General features: G+C 41.7%; 1 protein-coding gene across 1 annotated transcript; it reads right to left on the bottom strand.

The window, feature by feature from the left end:
• Nucleotides 1–7,699: 7,699 nt before the first annotated feature.
• Nucleotides 7,700–15,551, bottom strand: pecam1 (platelet/endothelial cell adhesion molecule 1). Its single transcript, XM_010874034.3, has 15 exons — nt 15,377–15,551; nt 15,227–15,250; nt 13,615–13,908; nt 12,511–12,792; nt 12,125–12,385; nt 11,565–11,849; nt 11,134–11,433; nt 10,719–10,988; nt 10,492–10,624; nt 10,326–10,396; nt 10,089–10,142; nt 9,265–9,354; nt 9,075–9,131; nt 8,110–8,138; nt 7,700–7,961 (listed from the first exon to the last, which is right to left on the bottom strand). The coding sequence occupies exons 1-15, from the start codon at nt 15,432–15,434 to the stop codon at nt 7,875–7,877; spliced, it is 2,295 nt and encodes a 764-aa protein (XP_010872336.2). The 5' UTR covers nt 15,435–15,551; the 3' UTR covers nt 7,700–7,874.
• Between the last annotated feature and the right edge of the window lie 2,069 nt (nt 15,552–17,620).

The raw sequence follows: 17,620 nt of genomic DNA, 5'->3' as shown, positions 1-17,620 counted from the left end.
ATACACTTCAAGTGCCCATGATTTATTGAAACCTACCTCAACAGTAATCCCGCTTTAATCTATGACACAATATCCGTGTGAAGTGTATGTCCTTGTGAACACACACTGATGAGGCTGGATTCCCCCCCCCCCCCCCCCCCCCCGTGAGCCAATTATATTAATATACTGGGGGGCATAACTCACGGACACGTTCCTCGTTAGTAGCTGCTGAGAATCTATGAAAGAAATGAATTCAACCTAGGAGCCTGGAGGCTGAAGTTTGGCTGGTAAGAAGGGTGCTGCATTGACCTAATTACTTAACACAAATAGAACCTCCAGCTGGAGTTTGACCTATTCCAAGCCAGCAAGTTGGGGCTGCACTGTCTTCAGTCATACGCCTGCCAACATAGCTTTTCGAGGAAATGCAAAGGTTGTGTAAAATATTGAGATTTATAGCCGAGCAGACAGGATTTATTAGTCTTATTAAACATGCCAAGTGCCCAGTCAATGCCAATACCTAAACTCCCCCTCCTCTCCGCTCTTCACTCTTCACTTATACTGTCCTGTAGAAGACTGATAACAACTATAGCTGCAAGTTTTATGAAGGCCAGTTTAAAATTAATTGTCATTAGCAAAATTTATTATTATTGTATTATTGCTAGTCTGCCAGGAACTGCCGATTATTCTACCTGGAGATAATTTCCCAAACTGGGGGTTGCTTCCCCTTTGCATGACCTAGAATCAGGTTTGAGAGAAATTGGATACAATTGACATTGGTGCATAACCAGTGTTTTGAGAGTAGCCTGTGGTAGTTGTAAAATTTCATTTTCTGCTCTTTCCCTCTGGGACTCATACATTTAAAACACGTCAAGATTTGGTTGATTTGGCTTTTTATTTGTCATGGTTTATGTGTGGTTTTGTAATGTCCTATTCTATTATGGCCTTGCCTCATAATTCCTAAGCAGTTGTCACACTGCTCGCTTAACCAAGAAGAATTCAGGGGTACATACAGTCAGGTCCGGAAACATTTGGACACTGACGCAATTTTCATAATTCTGGCTCTGTACGCCACCACAATGGATTTGTGCAGACTTTCAGCTTTACTCAATACCTTTCTACAATTGAAGGGGTTGAACAAAAATATTTTATGAAAAATTTAGGAATTGCAACCATTTTCATACAATCATAAATAAAATTGTCATTTTTCAATACGTCGTCAAGAATCCTTTGTCTGGAATGCATGGACATCACCAAGTCCATGGTGGGTTTCCTGCTTTGTGATGCTTTGCCTTCAGCAAGTAAAGTTTTCGCTTCAGCAAGTGAAATGCATGCTTGATCGAGTTGAGATCAGGTGTATTGACTTTACTTCCTTCTTCTTTGCCTTTAAAAACTCCTGGGTTGCATTTCGTAGTATGTTTTGGGTCATTGTCCATCTGTAAAGTGAAAGGCCGTCCAATCAACTTTGCTGAAATTGGCTGAATCTGAGCAGACAATACATCCCTATACACTTCAGAATTCATCCAGCTGCTTCTGTCTTCTGTCATATCATCAATAAACACTAGTGACCCAGTGCCATTGGAAGCCATGCATGCCCATGCCATCACACTGCCTCCACTGTGTTTTACAGATGATGTGGTATGCTTCAGATCATGAGCCGTTCCAAGCCTTCTCTATACTTTTTTCTTCCCATCATTCTGGTAGAAGATAATCTTAGTTTCATCTGTCCAAAAATGCTGTTCCAGAACTGGGCTGGCTTTATTAGATGTTTTTTGGCAAAGTCTAATCTGGCCTTTCTATTCTTGAGGCTTATGAATGGTTTGCATCTTGTGGTGAACCCTCTGTATTTGCTCTTGTGAAGTCTCATCTTCATGGTAGACTTGGATAATGATATGCCTACCTCCCAGAGATTGTTCTTCACTTGGCTTGTGAAGGGGTTTTTCTTTACCATGGAAAGGATCCTAAAATCATCCACCACTGTTGTCTTCCGTGGACGTCCAGGCCTTTTTGTGTTGCAGCCTTAACCAGTGTGTTCTTTTTTTCTCAGAATGTACCAAACTGTTGATTTGGCCACTCCTAATGTTCCTGCTATTTCTCTGATGGATGTTCTTTTGCAGCCTAACGATGGCCTGTTTCACTTGCATTGAGAGCTCCTTTTACTGCATGTTGTGGGTTCACAGCAACAGCTTCCAACTGTGAATGCCACACCTGGAATGAACTCCAGACCTTTTACCTGCTTAAATGATGAAGTAATTACGAAAGAATAGCCCACACCTGTCCGTGAAACAGCCTATGAGTCAGTTGTCCAATTACTTTCGGTCCCTTGAAAAAGAGGGGGCTACATATTAAAGAGCTGTAAATTCTAAACCCTTTTGAATACCCTCAAATTTAAGCTGAGAGACTGCACTTTAAGCCCATATTCAGTGTTCAATATTTGACTGTATCTTGAATATATTTTGATCAACAGCCAAAATAACAAATCTTGTGTCAGTGTCCAGTGATTTTCAGACCTAACTGTACATGCTTGGAGTAGATTGTATTCTCTGGCCAACGGCGTCAGTTAAGCTTGCAGGTGCACTGATGCAGATTGAAGTCTGCAATTGTGCAGCTGTACTACAAAGCAGTCACTTTGATCACTGGGCCCACTGGGAGAACCCTCATGTTTTTGTTTGGACAGGCTTTCAGTTGGATCACAGGTGCCAGGTCTCTGACCAAGCAGAAACTGACGCAGTTTAATCACAGCATTTGTAGCTTTTGCCATTGCATAATGTTTTGCTTATTTACATGTTTTATTTCTGATTTCAATCACGGTTAATAAATAGAACTAAAAACTGTTCACCCAAAACCCTCAGATTGTTTTTAGTTGATGCCTGGTGTCTAATGATAGGAATTTGAATGGCAGGCTAGGTGCCAACCAAACCCAGACAAGGAGAAGTGTCTGTGTATATCCACAGGCTGGGTCAGGGCATTGTGTAGACAAGCAGACCTGCCCTCAAGACTTTGGTAATAATGATCATTATTTTGTGAGCTTCTGCAATGAATGAATACTCGAAAGTTAGCTATCAGGTACATTCTTAATGGAGTCTTATGCTGTCACTTTGGTGTCAGGTTTTAGAAGTATTTTTGAACAGCTCCACAGAGTGTCTAGTTGGGAACATCTTAATCTATGATAGTAGCAAGTCTAAGAATGAACCTGCTTCCGCGATGACCTCACCGCTGCATCTAAGCAGCACAGAGGATTGGCCCCATAAGGCCACTTGAAAGACAGGATATTCCCAGAATGCATTTCACAGGGGTCAACGTGCCAATTTTAGCAGCCTAGCCAATGGCTGAGCTGGAATCCTGCTCCAGATACAGGAGATGTCGGATAATGTTACCATGTGAAGACACGAACACACAAGCAGTAAAACTAAAGGGACACAGCGTCCCACACTTCTAAAAGGGAAACGTTCAGAACTCTCATTTATCACGCTGTATTTATTTCACTACTGTATGAAGACAACCTGCCCTATACATACCAATGACACTGTAACCAGGGAGGACATTCAGTCGAGTTTCCCCAGTGCAGATGCAAGGTCCAATAACAGAAATGCGCAGTGTCAGTGACAGCACATGACCTCACATGATGGATTCAGGAACGTGGCAAATGCAGGAGCGTCTTTGACAGGGTGAACAGGCTCTACAGACCAGGCCCTCTGCAGGGGACGGCACCATCCTCAGAATGGAAACCTCCCCCACTTGAGTTAAATCATCTAAAAGATGTCTTTTCAACCAGAAATGTGTTTTTTTAAAACGTGTTAAAGTCCTTTGCTCAGTGGGCAGGATTTGGATGGTCGATGGTTGAAGGGATATCTGCAGGAAATGGCCTCAGGAGATTTACCAGGCTAGAGGATTATATGTAATGTCCTGGAGGAATGGCTTAGGGTGTAAAGGTACACCATATGACTTTGGTCATTTATTTGTAACTGCACTAATAAATCCGAACTCTGTCTTGTAAAAAATGCTTGAGCAAATTAAAATGTTGTCATTAATACCCAGCAAACAAATTCTCATGTTTTCTTCTGCTACAGTCTTTTTAATTCCCCAGCAGCACATGACCTGCAGCTGCCAATCATCAAATTACACTGCTAACCACTTTCAGGTCAGTTACAGTCCCTTCCGAAAGTATTCCAAAACCTTCAATTTCTTCACATTTACAGACTTATAAGTGATTGAATGTATCTATTATTAATTACACTCACCTAAAGGATTATTAGGAACACCATACTAATACTGTGTTTGACCCCCTTTCGCCTTCAGAACTGCCTTAATTCTATGTGGCATTGATTCAACAAGGTGCTGAAAGCATTATTTAGAAATGTTGGCCCATATTGATAGGATAGCATCTTGCAGTTGATGGAGATTTGTGAGATGCACATCCAGGGCACGAAGCTCCCATTCCACCACATCCCAAAGATGCTCTATTGGGTTGAGATCTGGTGACTGTGGGGGCCATTTCAGTACAGTGAACTCATTGTCATGTTCAATAAACCAATTTGAAATGATTCAAGCTTTGTGACATGGTGCATTATCTTGCTGGAAGTAGCCATCAGAGGATGGGTACATGGTGGTCATAAAGGGATGGACATGGTCAGAAACAATGCTCAGGTAGGCCGTGGCATTTAAACCATGCCCAATTGGCACTAAGGGGCCTAAAGTGTGCCAAGAAAACATCCCCCACACCATTACACCACCACCACCAGCCTGCACAGTGGTAACAAGGCATGATGGATCCATGTTCTCATTCTGTTTATGCCAAATTCTTACACTACCATTTGAATGTCTCAACAGAAATCGAGACTCATCAGACCAGGCAACATTCTTCCAGTCTTCAACTGTCCAATTTTGGTGAGCTTGTGCAAATTGTAGCCTCTTTTTCCTATTTGTAGTGGAGATGAGTGGTACCCGGTGGGGTCTTCTGCTGTTGTAGCCCATCCGCCTCAAGGTTGTGCGTGTTGTGGCTTCACAAATGCTTTGCTGCATACCTCGGTTGTAACGAGTGGTTATTTCAGTCAAAGTTGCTCTTTTATCAGCTTGAATCAGTTGGCCCATTCTCCTCTGACCTCTAGCATCAACAAGGCATTTTCGCCCCCCAGGACTGCCACATACTGGATGTTTTTCCCTTTTCACACCATTCTTTGTAAACCCTAGAAATGGTTGTGCGTGAAAATCCGAGTAACTGAGCAGATTGTGAAATACTCAGACCGGCCCGTCTGGCACCAACAACCATGCCACGCTCAAAATTGCTTAGATCACCTTTCTTTCCCATGCTGACATTCAGTTTGGAGTTCAGGAGATTGTCTTGACCAGGACCACACCCCTAAATGCATTGAAGCAACTGCCATGTGATTGGTTGATTAGAAAATTGCATTAATGAGAAATTGAACAGGTGTTCCTAATAATCCTTTAGGTGAGTGTATGTCTATAACACAACAAAATGCGTAGAAAGTGAAGGGATATGAGTTCATTCCAAAGGCAGTGTAAATAATGCCTTCACCACCACAAAATGTTCAGTGTGTGATTGAATAAACACATTTTGGAACATAAAGAGTTTTTAGATCAATCACTCTTTATTAAGGCTTCGTGTCAAAAATGGCTGTCATTTAAACAATATGAACAATTTTGATGTGACAGAATAACTTAATTTTCATCTAATCAGACCAAAGAGTATTGGTTTCATTTCAAGTGCGAGTGCTGTTTAACAAATTCCACGCATCTACATTTGTTGGTTGACATGAAACGGAAGCCGTTGTTTTGGTGTTGAAATGAGAATGCACAAGCAGCAACTATATATAAACTACACCAGAAATCCAGAAATGAACGGAAATGTATCACAAAAGTTCAACACTTTGTAACGGCGTTAAAGGTTAACGCTAATTTGACTTGGACTGAAGAGTACATTCTATAAAAATAGACCAAAGTATCTGAAATATCTGGAAAGATTATGTGTGGAATAATCTAAGATGGCCTGTAGTCTGTTCTTCAATCTCATAAAATCTCATGAAATATTAGGGAAAAATATAAAAGGAAAAGGTTCCGTGCTGTTGTCCTGGCAAGGGGAGGTTGCATGCAGTACACCAAACAAGATTGATCCCCTTGAAAAATGAATTAAGAACAAGTCACTAATTGTCACTAATGTAACAATTACAATATTTGGCTCATTACCTGTGCTTATTTAAAACACACCTTTTTTCATTGTAAAGGGTGCCAGTCATTTTGGAGGTTCTTATATTCATTTGATTTTAACAGTCATAGACAATCTCAATAATGTAATAATCTAACCAGAGCAAACTGACCTCAAACAGCAATAATTGCTCAGCAGTGCTGCTATTTGGAAGTGACATACTGTGAGCTGTTATATGTGACTGAGCCCCCCAAATGGAGGGCCACCAGCCACGCGCACACACACACACACACACACACACACACACACACACACACACACACACACACACACACACACACACACACACACATTTACTTAGCAATCTCAATGGGGACACCAAAATTGATTTCCCTTAAAGAATCCTACTTTTACTCATACTAATCCTAAACCTTACCCTAACCTTAACCTCAAACTACTGTTAGCATCAATAACATATCATTTATACCTAATCTTAACCTAGCCCTAATCTTAACACTGCAAAACATGCCTTTCTTAAAACAGGTACAGTAAAAAATGCCATGGCTCATTTGTGTTCATACTAGGGATTGTGTCTGAATCCATGGTCCGCATTGACCCCATTCTGGGTCCCGATCTGGTCCAACAGAAAAAATATATAGGTTGGGGTCCAGTATATCTGACGGTCATTGTATTTCCTTGGGGGTGAAGACTTAGCAAGCCTTAGAGACGGAAGTGAAGTTCAGAAATTAGAGTGCACATTTGATAGTCTGTTTTATTTATCTGGTTGCCTACTAATAGAAATTGAATTACTAGTTGTGCCAGTCCATCAAAACCATTGGAGGATGGAAACTGAAACTGATATGCCCCTGTGCTAAAACAACACATGAAAGTAACTTTAACAGCATGCCGCCAACTTCACAAGTTTCCATAACGCATTGCAAACGCAGTTGTGCCCCCTTCTGGCCTGGAGAGGCAGAGCAGTTGGCCTGGTCTTCAAGCAGGGAAGGTGGACGTTTTTTCTTGCTTCCAAATTCAAACAATATTTGGCTAAAATATTTTGTGTAATGATTATGAAGCACCGCAACTTAGTATACAATATCATCACTAAGATTCCTTTTAATACAACAAACAGCAGAAAATACAACACTCTCAAACACAAAGGAAGGAAACAGTCCTTAATCAGTACAAAAGGAAAAAATAAAAAGAAGAGCAAGGAGAAGGTGGCCCCAAAGGGGTAATCCACCATCCTCCCTGCTCCTTCATACCCACCAACAAACTCCTCACCCACTGTTATCTCCTTTGCCCTTCTGCATCCACACCCTCCTTCTCACCAAATTGTTTCCCACCCACCAACATGCTTCTCTACAATGGTGTCATGTTATTACACCGTGCAGCCTTCAAAGGTTTCCCCCATATCTAAGGAGCGCAGATGGGTGAGAAATGAATCTCTGAGCCTTTTCTTCCGGGTAGAAAAACACATAATCTGTCCACGTTCTCAGGAGTGATGACAGGAACCGTCAAACAATATTTCATTTTCAAACAAAGACAAAGGACAAGATCTCCCACTACGCGATGTTGTTTTATTTAAAAATTACCAAAGCATACATTTTGTCTGAAGACTGTTACATGCTGGGTAAAAAGAGGTGTAAAAATAGAGAAAGAATTTGTTGCAGGCCAAACAAGCTTCATGTGAAAACAACTTCTGTTTTGGGCTAAATAATTTAGAGAATAAATATCATTGTTGGTCCTGGCTTGGTTCATGCTCTTGCTCTTCCGACTCATGGTCATGGTTGTTTAGCTGGGCGTATTCAACTGAGCCTTGCTGAAATAGACAACATACATATTTCCTTTTACAAAAAGTATCCTGTCTGTTCATGCAGTATCCTCTAAGACAAGACAAAGTTGTGAGGTCTATGGATGTATTCACACAATGTGCATGAGCGTATCTGTTAGCACACTGCTCTACTTACACTGTCAGCTTGTTCGGGCTTTAAGACACCTGCGAAAACAAGTGATAAAAGCTCAGGAAATCACAGCCAGTGATAAGAGGGAATCTGCGTCTTTGGCCAGACTCACACCACCCACAGTCTCTACCAACAGTCTCTACCCACAGTCTCTACCAACAGTCTCTACCCACAGTCTCTACCCACAGTCTCTACCCACAGTCTCTACCCACAGTCTCTACCCACAGTCTCTACCCACAGTCTCTACCCACAGTCTCTACCCACAGTCTCTACCCACAGTCTCTACCCACAGTCTCTACCAACAGTCTCTACCCACAGTCTCTACCCACAGTCTCTACCAACAGTCTCTACCCACAGTCTCTACCCACAGTCTCTACCCACAGTCTCTACCCACAGTCTCTACCAACAGTCTCTACCCACAGTCTCTACCAACAGTCTCTACCCACAGTCTCTACCCACAGTCTCTACCCACAGTCTCTACCCACAGTCTCTACCCACAGTCTCTACCCACAGTCTCTACCCACAGTCTCTACCCACTGCCACTGACGGGTGTGCTACTAATTAGTTTCCCTGACAACATGTCCATTGTTTGCCAATACTAGTGCTCCCTTCCCTGTGCTGTTGCATTGTTTAACACACGTGCCACTGACGTTTGCATGTCGGCAATTTCAATGAATCAACAATGGACCAAACGTATTATGCTGGGTTATTCTTACAAGGCTTAACAGATGGACCCTGTGATTGGGTCGCGTTGTATTAACAGGAAGTCCCCTTTGACAAAAGCCGGAAGTAGACACCTGGCTCCGTGGCTTTCTTAAAAGCACCCTCCAACGCTAACAATCCAGATGTTTACAGTTTGCCTGGCCTGGTTTCCTGTATGTCTTAAAACCCAGAGAGCACGGCCCATCTTCTTAGCTGTCGCTCGGTGTATTAGGGGCTTTACTGAACATGGAGAAGAACGCCAGTCCTACCTTGCATCGAGTTCCGCACTTCGCTGTACACTGTCTCCGTGCCTTTCTTTACGGGAGCTGGGAATGCATAAACACATGCTTCATAGGAACATAATCTAAAAATGCAAATGGACAGCTCATGAGTATTTCACAGAAAGCAAATGGAGCCGTGAAAGCATTAAAAAGACTATTTGAAGCCCTTTCCACTCACCTCTGCCGGGATCCGCCTCCTGGGGCTGGACCTCTGTATACTCTATGTCAGGGACCTCAGGGATTCCCTCGCTCCTTTGGTCATCAGACTCTACAATAGTCAAACTGAATGTTACACATCAACAAGGTGAACTCCAACTTTATTCAGCTATGTGACTGTTGAGTTTTGGCGTCTGAAGGCTGGATGGAGTACAAACAATGTCGAGATACTTTCTTTTTTTTTCATCAGCTTACCGCTGAGCCTACGCTTGTCCAGTTTAAAGTTCAGTCGTAGTTTTTGTACAACCGGGACAATTTTCTTGTTTCTCCGTTCCTCTTGTTTGTTTCATAAGTTTTGTGTTCTCTATCCTGAGATGGACGAGGTCATGAGAGGAGAATGTCTCATGTTGTCAAGCAACAGAGAAACTAGGTAATGGTTGTGTCTTTCTAGAAAATTATATATTTATATAAAATTATATATTTTCAGCGAACAGAGAATGGCAGAACTTTAAACAGGACAAACATATACAGCTCTGGAAAAAATTAAGAAACCACTGCACACTTTTTCTATCCTTTCCAAAAAGTTGAAAAGGAAGGTTTTGAGTGAAGAACAGAAATGTTCAATTTGCAGTGGTCTCTTCATTTTAACCCTTCGGTTCCTCAATCAAAACCTTCCTATTAAACTTTTTTGGAAAGGAAAGAAAAAGGTGCAGTGGTCTTTAACTTTTTTTCGGAGCTGTAGATTAATGGGTAAGCTTATAGGGACATGGGTAAACGTATAGGTAAAAGGTAAGCAGTAATTATTACTGTAGATGTAGTTGAACCCATGACTTGTGATACACTCACCAGAGCCAGAGACATTATCACTCCAGACATTCCTTCCCATGACCCCAGGAGTGGCTGTGGGACACATAAGCCATATAGGACTTCCTATCAAATTCCATTGCTAATGAAAACAACTGTTTTGATAAAGGTCTCTGCATTAATTTCCAGGAGAAAGACGTGTGTGTTAACGTTTCACGCCTGTCATTGTGAAGTTGTCGGTAGAACCTACCGTACATTGAGTCACTGGGCAAAGCTTACCGTTGGCAGCCTCAATGCCTGTTCCATGCGTCAGTCTCAGAGTTTCGTCTGTTTTAGTGCTCGCTGGCTTCCTGAGAGGGAGGTGACATAAAAACACAAGTAGAATTTTTTTTTTTGAGTCAACATAAAATTATAGTTTATTTAATGACGCTTTGGGCCAACTTACACTGACAGGTCCCCTGTTCGCTTTCTTCGGAAAGGAAGAAGGCCTTTCTTAACGAAGATGAATACAATGATAGCCACTGTCAGCAAGATGCAGAACACTGCTATCAGGAAAATTTTCCAGGGGGCCAACTTCACTAATCAAAGCAATGATACAGAGGTTACAGTAGGTCAAATTAGGTTTGGTTCAATTTGGTCAAACATTCAGTCTGAGACACTTTTCCTTCTCACCTTCAACGATAAGAGAGCCGCTCCTCTCGGTGTCATTGGATGGGTTGCTTGTGATGCAGTAGTATTCGCCGCCATGCTCCTGACCAACACTTCTGATGATGTATGATCCCTGCATGACGTTAATGGTGATGGAGTGCATGGGCAGGGCACTGTGGTACCAGGTGTAAGTGATGGGGGGTGTGCCTCGCTGAACAGTGCAGGTCAGGGTCAAGTCCTGCCCCTCGGCCACTTTGGTCGGCATCATGCTTAGTTCCGGCTTGGAGACCGGCACTGTTGGAAATATCGTTTGGTAATGTCATTACAGTTCATCTGCTTTGTTGTCGGTTAGAGTGACTGCACCAGTTTGTTTTATATATGTATATGGTATATGTGCCTACATCTGGCGCAGTTATTAACATGCAGTGGCCTGGCTCACCTATGATGTTTGCAATTCTTCTGAGGTACTCTCCCGAGCTCTCTCTGGGGGGCTGACTGGGATGGTTCTGGGCCTTACAGGAGAAGCTCTGGAGGTCAGTAATACTGTGGATGGAGGTTAAGTTGAAGATGGCAAGATCCCGGGGGCTGTTGACCACCCTGGACTTGACCTGGCGGTGGTGGCTCAGCAGACTGTAGGTGATGGGCAGACTGCCGTTTTCACTCCGACACTGGAGCTGGAAGGGCTTGCCTAGGATCAATCTGTCCCCGACCACGCTCACACGAGGCACTGACACAGGTACTAAGAGAGGGACAGCGGATTGAAGATGAAGAGAAAGTAAAAGAAAGGACGAGACGAGACTAATCGCTAAAGAAAGCACAAGTCCGAGAACGTCAAGCATTCTTTCCAATAATCCACACGGAGAGACCCACCTTTTGCCTTGAGGACAATTTGGTTGCTGGATTTAAAGACCTGGTTTTGGCCTCTGTCTAGGGCGTAGGCCTGGCAGGAGTAGTTTCCATTCAGAGAAAGGTGTGCTGTAGCATTGTAGTACCCTCCTGAAGTCAGGAGGACCTGGTTCCAGTACAAGGAGTACTTCACATCCCCACTGTTGATTCTCTCAGAGGAATAGTCTTTGCTGGAGCAGTTCAGCGTGAAAACCTCTCCCTCAAACACCTCTCTGGGCTTCATCTTTAGGAGTGGCTTGGAAAACAAGTCTGTGGATATCAGACAGTGATGGTTTCATCCCATTGTTCTTCATTCATTTTCCAACTGGGGACACTGGTCAATACGATATCAGTGTGAGGGCTGCCACAAGACAAATGTTAAACCAATACAATGCGTCCCGCAGTCCTTGCAATGAAGAACGCTGTTAAAAGATCATTTCAACAATGCTTTTGTTAAAAAGAGGATTTACTTCAGTTTAAAACGGTTCAAAATGTCACGTTGATAGAGCTTTGCCAAAACATAGAAGCAGTCATCCATTACTTGCCTTTGACTCTGATGCTCTTATAGGCCTCTCTTAGCAAGTTGCCTCTTTCTGCTTTGCATACGTACTCCCCAGAGTCTTCAGCCAGCACTCTAAGCCGATGAGTAAGATTAGTCGAGGCCTCCTTCAGCATCTTCTTGTCCTTGGTCAGGAAGACCGACACAGGAAATGGGGGACTCACCACTTTACAGACAAAATCCACAACGTCACCCTCGATCACGTTCTCACCAGGAAGAATGTTCATGACAGGTGTGATGAAAAGCTCTAATAGTACAACGAAAGAGGTCATAAAAGAGTTAAAATATGGATTCACTCTGGGATACGGAGCAAATAGAACTCAACGTTTTAGAATTTCAACAGAATCCACATTTCTTTTAATGACCTCTCACCTTTGACCGTGACTTTGACCGTATTACTGTTGTTGGACCTCTGAGTGTTTCCTATCATGACAATTTCATAGTCGCAGTGCAGGTGTTTGTCCCCAGCATGCTTCATCTCCAGCTTGGTTTCTACCATGTTCCCCGATGCCCGCACCTGCTTGATCTGCTCAAAGTCCTGGTAGAAGTAAAAGTAAAAGGAGCCAGACTCTTCTAGGGCGTGGCATGTTGCCATCACCTCCTCCCCCTCAAATGGCATCTCAGGGTTCACCAGCAGCACAGGCGTCTGTAAACCTGTGGTCCAACAGACAGGATCAGTTACTAGGATTAAGGTTGATATTGTGACAGGAAACACGGTCAGTTACTAGGATTAAGGTTGATATTGTGACAGGAAACACGGTCAGTTACTAGGATTAAGGTTGATATTGTGACAGGAAACACAGTCAGTTACTAGGATTAAAGTTGATATTGTGACAGAAAACACGGTCAGTTACTAGGATTAAGGTTGATATTGTGACAGGAAACACGGTCAATTACTAGGATTAAGGTTGATATTGTGACAGAAAACACGGTCAGTTACTAGGATTAAGGTTGATATTGTGACAGGAAACACGGTCAGTTACTAGGATTAAGGTTGATATTGTGACAGGAAACACGGTCAGTTACTAGGATTAAGGTTGATATTGTGACAGAAAACACGGTCAGTTACTAGGATTAAGGTTGATATTGTGACAGGAAACACGGTCAGTTACTAGGATTAAGGTTGATATTGTGACAGGAAACACAGTCAGTTACTAGGATTAAGGTTGATATTGTGACAGAAAACACGGTCAGTTACTAGGATTAAGGTTGATATTGTGACAGGAAACACGGTCAATTACTAGGATTAAGGTTGATATTGTGACAGGAAACACGGTCAATTACTAGGATTAAGGTTGATATTTTGACAGAAAACACGGTCAGTTACCAGGATTAAGGTTGATATTGTGACAGGAAACATGGTCAGTTACTAGGATTAAGGCTGATATTGTGACAGGAAAATACTTTCTAATTACGGAAAAAAGGTTCTGAGAACATTCCCATTGAGTCAATACAATCATCCATCCATTTCAGTACCTGTGACGACAAGTTTCTTGGAGTTGCTTCCTTTGCTCTTATTCTGAACTGTGACCCGACACATGTAGGTGCCCGAATTGGCAGCCCTGGCCGGCATGAGCTGGTAAAAGAAAGCATCATCTGTGGTGTTTTTGGAGAAGACCACGACATCGTTGTGCAGGAGGTTGAAGCTGTGTGTCAAGGGGACAGAGGAGTCATGGCTGACGATGACCTGACAGTTCATGTCCACAAAGGTCCCGGTGCTTATCTCGCCACTGGGATCCACACTGAGTGTGACACTGTCTATGGTGAAACCTGCCCAACCACACATATACACACACAAAGACACAATGAAAGAAAGAGACGAATGAAAACGTCTATTTTGGGGTGCGTAAGAACTGTGATTAAGTGTAGTGATTTTTGTTTAAGCCACAGTAAACCGCCTCTGAGCCATTCTTGAAAACAAGCCAGGGAGTTGCCGGTTTGTGCTCTGCTCATACACTGCATTTGAGTCCTTCTTTAGTCCCTGGAGCTTTACACTCCACTGCTCAGAACACAGGAGGTGGAGGAACAAGGAAAAGGAGGAAAACACTTAACAAACATAGGCCAACCTTACTGTTCCCTGGGGACCGTGTAGCAATACTCTGGTTCCCTTTCTCACTTAAACACAGCAACAATATTGGGCCTGAGTTGACACACAACAAAGCAGCCATTTTGTTCCACTTCCTCCTTGGTAATGCTTCTAGAATAGGTACAGCTCACCCATGCAGGAGAAAAGGCAGTGAACTGAGCCAAAACCACTTCGGATCCAAATCTTTGACTCAGCCATTGGGAATAGATACAGCCTTTAAAATTCTATAACACTAACTTCCTCTTAGTACCCCATCAACAGCACAAAATAAATATAATTAATTACAGTAAGAACGTATCAAAGACAATGTTCTCAGAAGCTTATTTACATGCTGAAGCAGAACAATGAAACTTGTCGGTTATTCCTTGGTCTCATTAACACCTTGCCATCTCTGCCATCTAACCGCAACTTCTCCAAAGCTGCTGACCCAGTTTCCCCTCACTTCCTGTCCTCCTCGATGTTTGGCCTTTTTCTGAAGGATTCCCAAGTTGCGCCAGTCGCTCCCCATGCTCATCACTAACAGAATTGCTCAATTCTCACAAAACTATAAAGAAACACTCCTGAGTCGATCTGAATGTCCTTCCTTTCAGTCCTTTGTAGATCTTCAGATAATAGATGAAACCTCAGATTTTCAATGAAAACACTCAACTAGCTCCAATGAGTTGACTGGAGATGAGTACAATTTATGTTCAAGTGTTACGGTTGAAATAAAAAATAAATATATAACTGATCAGCATTTGATTAGCAACTCAAAAACAAAAAGTTATTTAAGAAAAATGCACATAAAAAATATATAAATCAACAAAAAGCTATTAAAATAACAGAGCCATCAGCCTAGGCTGTAATAAAGGCATTATAGACACCGGAACTGGTAACATTCTTGAGGGCAGTTGATCCTGTAAGCCACTATATTTATTTCCCTTTAACTCCGCATTGATGGAAAAGTTTCCACATAAAAAAATATGACTGTATACCTGTGAAATAATAGTATCTCATACTCACGTGACTGAGCTTCAGCCCCTTGCCCTGTAAGTGGAATAAGACAGAGGAGGGAAAAGGATGTGAGAGACAGCCATAGGTGCATAGGAATGGAAGGTGAATTGATGGTACCGATCTCAACTGAGGGAGCAGAGTAGAGCAACTGGTCCTTACAGGGAGCGAACAGACTTGACAGCAGCAACAGAGACAGGCAGGCAGGTGTGTAGTCCATTCTGAGTGATTGCTGTCCAGTCAGACACTGCAACAGCCTCCCAGCCAGGAACTAAAGGAGCAGGCTCTCACACAGAGAAAGGAATAAGGGAGAAAATGGCTACAGGGAAGAAGCAGGAAGGGTGTAGAGGGGAAGTGTTCCAAGTGTGTAGGGGCACATGGGGTTATACACTCACTGGGGAAGTCACACATTCCTTTTTAGAACTTTTTCTCTAAGCGCCACTAGACTTGACAAACAAACAATATAATTATTTCATCCATCTATTTTAAGTAATTCTATCAAAAAATAGTTTGATGAAAGTTCATCTAATTGTTTGTTATATAGAATTAGTTTTTTGTTATATTTTTTCTATATAGAGATGGATGCCTTAAGAAAATGTAATCACTTGTTTAGAGTAAAATAGTAATATATTAAATTAGTATGGGTTTATGGTTGATCATTTTTTTCTAATTTTGTGATTTTGATATTTAGACACTCTTTAGAACAGTTCTGCAAGACAAAAATAAGTGTACTTAAGTTGTACTTTAGTACAGTAAATAGCATCAACATAAAAAATGTAATAGTAAAAAAAAAGTATACTTCTTACTAGTGTGTTTTGATGGACCCACTTACAGTGCATTTGGAAAGTATTCAGACCTATTCATTTTCCCTGCATTTTGATACATTTTGCTACTTTCTATCAATATAGTACACACAATACCCCAATTATCCATCCAAATTACACCAGCAACCTGTCTAGCACAAATAATAATTGTTTTTGTCTGTCTACACAGAGGTCCTTCAGAAATGATGACAGCCCCACCAAGCTGTTAAAAATGTAATAACTATCCTGCAGTATTACAAACTAATTAAAACCATTCGGTCATCTACTGCTGGAATATAAAATCCTGAATTATTAAAATTATAACACGTTTTGTTTAACAGTACATAATGGAGTCTAAGGAAAAAGTAAAAGAAAGGTAAAAAAAAAGGGACATTCCGCCTATGGCATAATCTTTAATTGGAAAGAATAGGGGACAACTTACCCCAGGAAAGGGGGCTTATTTCCATGATAGCTGAGCCAAATGACACTTTCCAAAAAAAATTAAGCATTTAATCAAATAACAAAAAATCTGCCAACGGCAACCATTTAAAAAAAATACAATCTTTTACCTCTAATCAAGTCCATGTTGTAAAAGTTTGGACAAAACATGTGGAGTAGACATTGATCTACAGTATGTCTAAGGTGGGTGTTTTCCCCATGTTACCCTATGTGTTGGGCCTCCAGGAAATTACAACGGCTTCCCCAGGATATGCAAGTTTGTAAATGTTTCTGTTATTGCTAACAGTTAAGTATTAATCAAGCCTTGCCTGGTTTTCTTTAGGTACATAGAGGAAGGAATGTTTGTGTGATGTTTATAACAAGTGTGGGTTTTAGCCAATTGCTATACCCCAGGTTGATTAGAGTGTGGACATTAAGTAAATGCAGATAACAATTTTTAGGAGTGTTGTAGGTGTTTATTCCGGCTGGCCCTTCATGTTCACCACTCTATGAAGTCGTGATTTCACTTGATGTTGATCTTCCAAAAACACAGCAGGGGTTCATGGGCTTCAGGGGTTCACCCAAATTTTAATCAAACCTCTTATATCAATACAGTTCAAAATAAATAAATATGACAAGACCCCTTTAATGAATTTACGGAAATATCATCATTATCATTCTCAATGATGTCGACCATTTTGTCATGTTAACTAATTAATACTGAGTTTTAAACTAACAGATGGAAATGTATCATGTTGTTATTATTTCTAAATACATTCCCACAAAACCAGCTCTAGAGACTTTTCAAACAGTGAAGCTAAAGGGTTATAGATTGTGTACATAAATGTAAAGGTAGTTTCAGATTGAATCAACCGTGTTAAAATGCGGTCACTAGTGTGAAAACTGCAAAATGTAATGACATTGAAAAAACCTATATTAACAGTTGATGGGAAAAAGTCCAATAGCAAGCTATACTGTATGCTTTAGTGCTGCTTCCTTTGTTTTAAGTACTCTTTGCCCCGCCTTTAACTATAATTCATGGGCTAGTGGGTAACTGATGGAATTTACATTTGGTCCGCATAATGGTATACTGATGGGCTTGAAAATCAGAAACAAATGCCTCTGAATGAGATAACGTAGTGTCTTCTGAATAAGAATTCAAAGG

The sequence above is a fragment of the Esox lucius genome, chromosome 11, assembly GCF_011004845.1.
Source record: "Esox lucius isolate fEsoLuc1 chromosome 11, fEsoLuc1.pri, whole genome shotgun sequence".
Lineage (NCBI taxonomy): Eukaryota > Metazoa > Chordata > Actinopteri > Esociformes > Esocidae > Esox > Esox lucius.
Note: the sequence above shows the minus strand (reverse complement) of the source record. Positions and strands in the feature narration are given on the sequence as shown.

Coding starts and splice junctions, on each gene's coding strand:
- pecam1 (XM_010874034.3), bottom strand. CDS start 15,434: ATGGACTACACACCTGCCTGCCTGTCTCTGTTGCTGCTGTCAAGTCTG. Junction 11,850..12,124: donor TAAGAGCATCAGAGTCAAAG/GCAAGTAATGGA, acceptor TGATATCCACAG/ACTTGTTTTCCAAGCCACTC. Junction 10,143..10,325: donor AGGCATTGAGGCTGCCAACG/GTAAGCTTTGCC, acceptor TGTGTCCCACAG/CCACTCCTGGGGTCATGGGA.